Source organism: Tamandua tetradactyla, chromosome 23, assembly GCF_023851605.1.
Source record: "Tamandua tetradactyla isolate mTamTet1 chromosome 23, mTamTet1.pri, whole genome shotgun sequence".
In the NCBI taxonomy this organism is placed as follows: Eukaryota; Metazoa; Chordata; class Mammalia; order Pilosa; family Myrmecophagidae; genus Tamandua; species Tamandua tetradactyla.
Genome location: NC_135349.1, coordinates 10,263,231 through 10,269,747, shown reverse-complemented (window position 1 = coordinate 10,269,747; position 6,517 = coordinate 10,263,231). Strand labels below are relative to the sequence as shown.

Below are 6,517 nucleotides of genomic sequence, written 5' to 3'. Positions count from 1 at the left end.
CAACATGTATGATCCATTTATATGAAATTTCCGGAATAGGCAAATTCATAGAGACTGAGAAGAAATTAGTGGTTTGGGGGGCTGGGGGAAAGGGAGAATGGGGAGCGAATGCAACTGGGTACGGTTTCTGTTGCGGATGATGAAAATGTTTTGGAATTTAAATGAAGGGGATGGTTGCACAACTTGCAAATATACTGAAACCCACTGAACTATACCCTTTAAAAGGATGGATTTTATAGTATGTGAAATTATATCTCAAGGGTACAACGAGATCCAAAAGGAGCAGTGTAGATGGAAGGCTTGTCAGTTGTCAGGGGCTCTACAGAATTTTCTCTGAGCCCACTTGCTTGGAAAAAGGGAACTGCGGAACCGAGGGGTGAGGGGCTGCGATGGGGCTGCAGCTGGGCAGGCTGGGCTGCCCTGCTCCCGGCTCTCTGCTCCCCACTCTGGGTGGGGTGGAAGGGCCAGAGGGAGGCTCCTGGCACCTGGGTCGCAGGAATCTCTGGCTTGTGGCCCTGATTCCCGAGGCCAGCCCCTTCTCCCCAGGCCGGGTGGCTGGGAGCGGCCAGATCCAGGTGGACTCCGAGTCCTGGGGTGGCCTGGCTCGCACCTGGGCTCCAGTGGCCCTTGACACCGGTCTGGGCCTGCCAGCGCCCTGCTAGCACCCCCGCAGCAGACTGGGCTGGGGGGAGGGCACCTTTGCTGTTACAGGTCTTTCCAGCCCCTGGCAGCCTGATTAACCAGCTCCTCTGGGCCCAAGGTGCTGGGGGGTGGGGTGTGTGCAGCGGGAGGCTGCCAGCCCGGCCCCTGAGAGCCACTGCGGAAGAAGCCGGGGCTGGGTTGGTCGCCATGAGGCTCCCGCAGGGGCGGCCGCGCCCACAGCTGCTGCTCCTCGCGGTGCTGACTTGGCTCCAGCCTGGCACGAGCCTGCGTGAGTGGGGGTCCCGGGATGGCGGGGAACGTGTCCGGCTGGGCCCAAGGGGCTGGGGCCACCCCTCCAACTGGGAGAAGCCTCCCCAGGGGCAGTGGACCCCGGGACCCTCACTCCCATCTTCATGGCCACAGGGCTGGTCCCCTACATGCCACAGATAACAGCCTGGGACCTGGAGGGGAAGGTCACGGCCACCACGTTCTCCCTGGAGCAGCCACGCTGTGTCCTCGATGGGCATGCTGGGGCTGCGGACACCGTCTGGCTGGTGGTGGCCTTCAGCAACGGTACGTGCTGCAGGTCTGGGCCTGAGGAGGGGGCGGGGGTCTGGAGTCCAGGTCTGGCAGGCTCCTCACTACCACCTTCACCAATGGAATGCCTGCCGATGCCTGGGTGGGACACACAAGTGACGGCGGCACTGCCCCCTGCCCTGAAAGGTCCAATGTGTCCTGGACAGTGGGAGAGAAAATTAAGTGGCAGCCCAAAGGGAGATGCAGTGAGTTGTCTTTAGGTGGGGGCAGAGGAAGGGAACTTTCCTAGGGGAGCAGACGAACTGGGTCTTGAAGGGTGAGTAGGAGTTTTCCAGGCAGAAGGAAGAGCTTGAGCAAAGTTAGGAAGGGGCAGATGTGCATCTAGGATGGCAGAGGCTGAGGTGGACAGGCCATTTGGACATCCTGAGGGGCTCTTAAATGTGACAAGGTCTGACTCGTGTCTGGGTGGGCTCCCTGACCCTGAGGGAGGGAAGTAGTGTGGAGGGCCAGGGCTGGAGGCCTTCGACCCAGCTAGGGGCTATGGTGAGGTGGGCTGGCAGGCGGGTACATCAGGACCCCTGTTCGATATGACAAGCCTTACATCCCCACCTCACAGCTCCTTCCATCTGTTCCTCCATCCTGCAGCCTCCAGAAGCTTCCAGAACCCACAGACACTGGCTGAGATCCCGACGTTCCCCCAGCTGCTGTCCAATGGCCACTATATGACGCTGCCCCTGGCTCTGGCCCAGCTGCCCTGTGTGGACCCCATGGGTGGTGGGAGAGTCCCCGTGCTGCGGGTGGGCAGTGACACTGGCTGCCTTGCTGACCTCCGCCAGCCGCCCTACTGCAATGCCCCCCTGCCCGGCCCCGGGCCTTACAGGTGGGCCACCCCACCCAGCGTGAGGCTGAGCTTGAGGGGAAGGGGCTTCTGGGACCAGGGTCAGTGGTCAAGCCCCATGTCCTGGTACCTCCCCTTTGCTGGCCTCAGTTTCTCCCTCTGTAGAGTCAGGCAGTGGTACCCATCCCGGCTGGGTGCGGGCAGAACAGGGACCTTCTAAGGAGGCCAAAGGAGAGGAGGTGGAGGTACCAGGGAAGCTGGGATCTTCGCCAAGGCCACGGGCAGGACTCAGAGTCGGGGGACTGCAGAGCTGTAGTTGCAGCCACACGGGTTCCTCTCACTGTCAGATGTGGCTGGAAAGCAGCTTGCGGGTTCAGTTCTGGCCCAGCTGGGTATGGGGGCAGGGCGGGGGGAGGAGGAGAGATGGCTACCAGCCCCTTTTACAGATGAAGAAACTGAGGTGCAGAGTGTCCTAGGCAGGGATGGAGTTGGGAGGGACGCAGGGAGGAGGGGATGCAGGCATCTGGCCCTCCCGCTCCTCTCTCCCCCCATCAGTGGAGCTGAGCCCAGGGCGCTGGCCTCCCTTCTGTTCTCTCACCCACGCTGCCAGCGCCACCTCCCGCCTGGTCACTCCTGGCTCAGCCTTTGGTCTCCCCATCATGCCCTCCTGCCCAGCAGCCACTGGAGCCATAGTCCCTTGATGCCAAGCCTCCCTGGGTCCCTCTATGCTCGGAAACTTTCCAGAGCTCCCCAGCTGGTGTAAAGATAAAATCTGGGCTCCTTGGTGCTAGACCGGTGCCCTCTCTGGACTCTGGATGCTGGATGCCCTGACCCTACCCCGCTCTATTCCAGTGCCCTTCACTGCCCCTCCTCCCTTTCCCCTCCCAGGTTCCAGGCACCAGCGGCCCCCCTCCAGGAGGCCTGGGGTCCCCCACCCTGTGCGCCCCACTGAGCCAGCCCTCTCCTGCTCTTTGGTGATTGCTGGTGACGTTTCAAAACAGTGGGTCCCAGCCCAGACCAGGTGGCAGGTGCCCAGAGAGCAACAGCTTAGATGGGCTGGGGCAGGGGACAGAGGTCCCCGTGGCCAGAGACATCTGAGAGGGCTCTGGAAGGAGGGCTGAGTCCTGGCGGGTGCTGGTGCGTGGAGACAGAACTGGACCCCTGCCCCGCATATGGAAACCGCCGAGGCCTGGCCCAGCAGAGCTGTCTGTGGCCTGGCGTGGGGGGACGCCCTGCCTGGTGCAGTCGAGGCCTCTGGGTCTCACCCCTCTCCTCCTTCCCTCTTCCCGCCAGCGTGAAGTTCCTCCTGATGGATTCCAGGGGCTCGCCCAAGGCTGAGACGTGGTGGTCAGATCCCATCGCTCTCCTCCATGGTGACTGGGGGGGGGGGGGCTTCTGCTGCTGCCCAGCCCCCCCACTCCCATAAGGGCTCGTCGTCTGGCTCCCTCTGAACCCACCTCGTCACTCTGCAAAATGAGGGTGCTCAGCTGGTCCTGCCCCTGCTACTACGGGGCTCTACCCATGGTGGCCGGGTGGGAGGCCGGGTCAGCCCCTCCGCAGGGCACTGGCTCTGCCCATCCCCCTGTCCGGCTGTGGCCCCCCTGACAGCCTCTTCCCCCCCCGATGGGGAGCCAGCCTGGTGCCAACAAGTGCTGGATGGGAGAAGGGCCAGCGCCGGGAGGACGACCAGTGTGGGTGGGGGCGGTGCAGGCACTGGAAGCTCCCCTGAGCAGGGACCGCCAGGCCGAGGGAACTGTGGGTGCAAGGCCAGAGTGCCAGGAGCGGGGTGCAGGGAGGCGGGCAGCAGAGGGCAGGGGAATGGGGGCTGCAGGGGGCTTGCTCTCTGAGGGCCTTGAATGCCGGCTCCAGGGAGCAGGGCAGCCACGTGGCCAGCCACGCCCTCTGCAGTCACTTTCCCCCCCACCCCCTGGCAGGGTGGGGGGCGTGGGGGACAGCATGGGTGGCCGCAGGGCGGAGGCTGGGGCGGTGGGGGGTCCTGGCCGGCGGAGCCCCCAATGATCAAGGCTCGGCCGAGACCGACAGATGGATGGGTGGGTGGGTGGGCTTGAGAGGCCGTCTGGGGTGGTGAGCAGCCAGGGCTTGGGGCGTGAGGCTGCCTGGGGAGGGTGGGAGGTGACGGCCCCAGGGTTCAGGGGCAGCCTCAGAGTGGCCTCTGTCCCCGTAGGGCAGGACCTCGGCGCCATCGACACCTGGCCAGGGCGGCGAAGTGGCAGCCTGACCGTCATCGCCTCGGTCCTCTCTTCCCTGTCCGGCCTCCTGCTCCTGGGCTTCCTGGCAGCCTCCAGCCTGCGCTTGTGAGCGGTGCCGCCCGCCGCGGCCCTCCCCCCACAGTCCCCTCCTCTCGCTGGCAGCGCCCTGAGCTAAGCGGGGCACCTTCCAGGGAGTGTATAGGGAGCTTCCTCCCTGAGTCTCTCCCCCGACAGGTCTGGGGGGTGGGGGTCCTCCCTCTGCCCCTGCCCTCCAGCGTGTCCTTGGCCAGGGGTCCTTTTCTCCTGGGCTTCTCTGTGTGCCCTCTGTGAGGTTTGGGCGGATTGATGCCAGGTTAATCAGGGCTTGGTTCTAGAAGCAAGGCTAAGTGAGCTCAGAGCTGCAGAATGAGGGATAGGGAGGCTGGGAAGTGGCCCTGGCGGGGACCCAGTGCCAACTCCTCTTCTCCCCGTCCAGCTCCAGCCTCTGGTGGCCCGAGGAGGCCCCGTCCCCCGAGCAGCTGCGGGTCGGCTCCTTCAAGGGGAAGCGCTACATGACCCACCACATCCCACCCAGTGAGGCTGCCACACTGCCCGTGGGCTGTGAGCCGGGCCTTGACCCTTTCCCCAGCCTCAGCCCCTAGCCGGGCCTGTGTGGCAGGAGCAGGGATGGTGGTGGCCGGGGTGGGAGAGACAGAGTGTGCCACGGCTCACCTCCAGCCCCCGCACCCACCCACCCTCGCCCGCGGGTTCCTTGCTTCTTCTGGCGTCACGCTCCCTCATCCTGCCTGAAATCCAACCCTGAGCAGCTTACCCCTGGCTCGCCCGTGTTTGCCCCTCTCTGGGCATCTGCAGCCTGAACTCAGGTGAGTTGGGGTGGTGGTCAGGCTGGGGGTGCAGCGCCCCTCCTGCCCTTCCCCTGCTCCGCCCAGCCCCCTGCCAACGAAGCTAAGGTGTTACCTGCAGAGAGGCGGCCCTGGCCAGAAGCTTCCAGGCCCCTGCCTTGTGCAGGGACTGGGTGGGGACCTTCACAGGACATTCCAGCCCGAGCCTCTCTCTGTCCTTCTGTCCTTCTGCCACCAGCGGGTGGGGCTGGCGCTCCACGGGTTCCAGCTGCCACTCCCATCCCCCTTGCACATGGACGGCTCACACGCTGCTCCACTCACTCCACAAACATTTATGGAGTGCCTGTTGTATGCATGCAAAGTGTCAGACGCGGGCCTCCAGGCAGAGGGACACTTGGGGACATTCACTGCTCAAACCCCAAAGGGCCCAGATGGGGCCGGTTACTGTTGGGGGGTGTGCCACGGCCTCAGACTGTCACATGCCCTCGGGCTCACACTCCCTCAGACCATCACCCGGGTGGGTTCTCTGGGGCACGCGAGCACCCCCGGGACCCAGCGCATCGCCCTGAAGGATCCCTCAAGGCCTGTGGTTCCCGTCGTGGACACACGGGGGCGCCAGGGCGCCGCAGCCGCTGGCTCAGGCGCATGCGCATTCCTATCCGCCGAGGTCGGGGACCCGAGGCCGCTGAGAGTGACCGTGCCCGGTTTTCATCTCGGCAAATCAGGGGAATGAGCGACCCCGCTCCCGCTTGGGGACCTACTGTGTGCCAGGAGCCCTGCACTCCCATTGCTTCTGCACAGTCGCAGCCGTTTTCTAGAAGGTGGCATGGAGGCTCGGTGACCCTGTCCCCCCACCCCCACCCCCCGTGTCCCCTGGGTCGCCCTCCAGGTCCCTCTAGCCTGGCTGCAGCTTCTCGCCTTCCTTGGAGGAGAATAAACGCCCTGCACAGTGCGAGTCCAGGTGCTGAGAGCGACGCAATTGTCTGGAAAGCCCCTCTGGCCTCTGCCACTAGGCCTCGGGCTGCCCTGGGCCTTTCCCCTTGATTGCTCGCCCTGCTTTGGGGTCCCCTCGTCTCCTAATGGCCCCAGAGCAGCCTGCTCGCGCATTACAGAGCCAGGACGCCCACCTCGGCGGCTGGAGAGGCTGAGGCGGGCCTTTATCCCCGGCCCTCCTTGCAGCTGGCCGCCCCAGGGCGCTCCAGTGTAGACAGCTGCTCCTCGCCCGAGGCAGTCAGAGGCTCAAACCCCGCAGTCCTGAGTGACTCTGACCAGGAGGCCAGCCCCTTTGGGCAGCGGCTTCTGAAGTTCAGTGGCTGGGACATCCGTGTCCCTTTTGGCCTCTTGGAACTGGGGGAAAGGGTCAAAGTGGCCCCTGTCACCCTCGCCGGCTACCCCCAGCAGCGCCACTGCTGCAACAGGTGAGGAGGGCTTGGGGCTCGGGATGCCCA

At 64.6% G+C, this 6,517-nt stretch overlaps 1 protein-coding gene across 1 annotated transcript; it reads left to right on the top strand.

Annotated features, from left to right (window-relative positions):
* Positions 1-768: 768 nt before the first annotated feature.
* LOC143666481 (uroplakin-3b-like) lies at positions 769-4,868 on the top strand. The gene is made up of 6 exons (XM_077140196.1): positions 769-931; positions 1,066-1,215; positions 1,825-2,059; positions 3,311-3,390; positions 4,203-4,332; positions 4,703-4,868. Exons 1-6 carry the CDS (start codon positions 850-852, stop codon positions 4,866-4,868), a joined length of 843 nt encoding a protein of 280 aa, XP_076996311.1. The 5' UTR covers positions 769-849.
* The last annotated feature ends 1,649 nt before the right edge of the window (positions 4,869-6,517 follow it).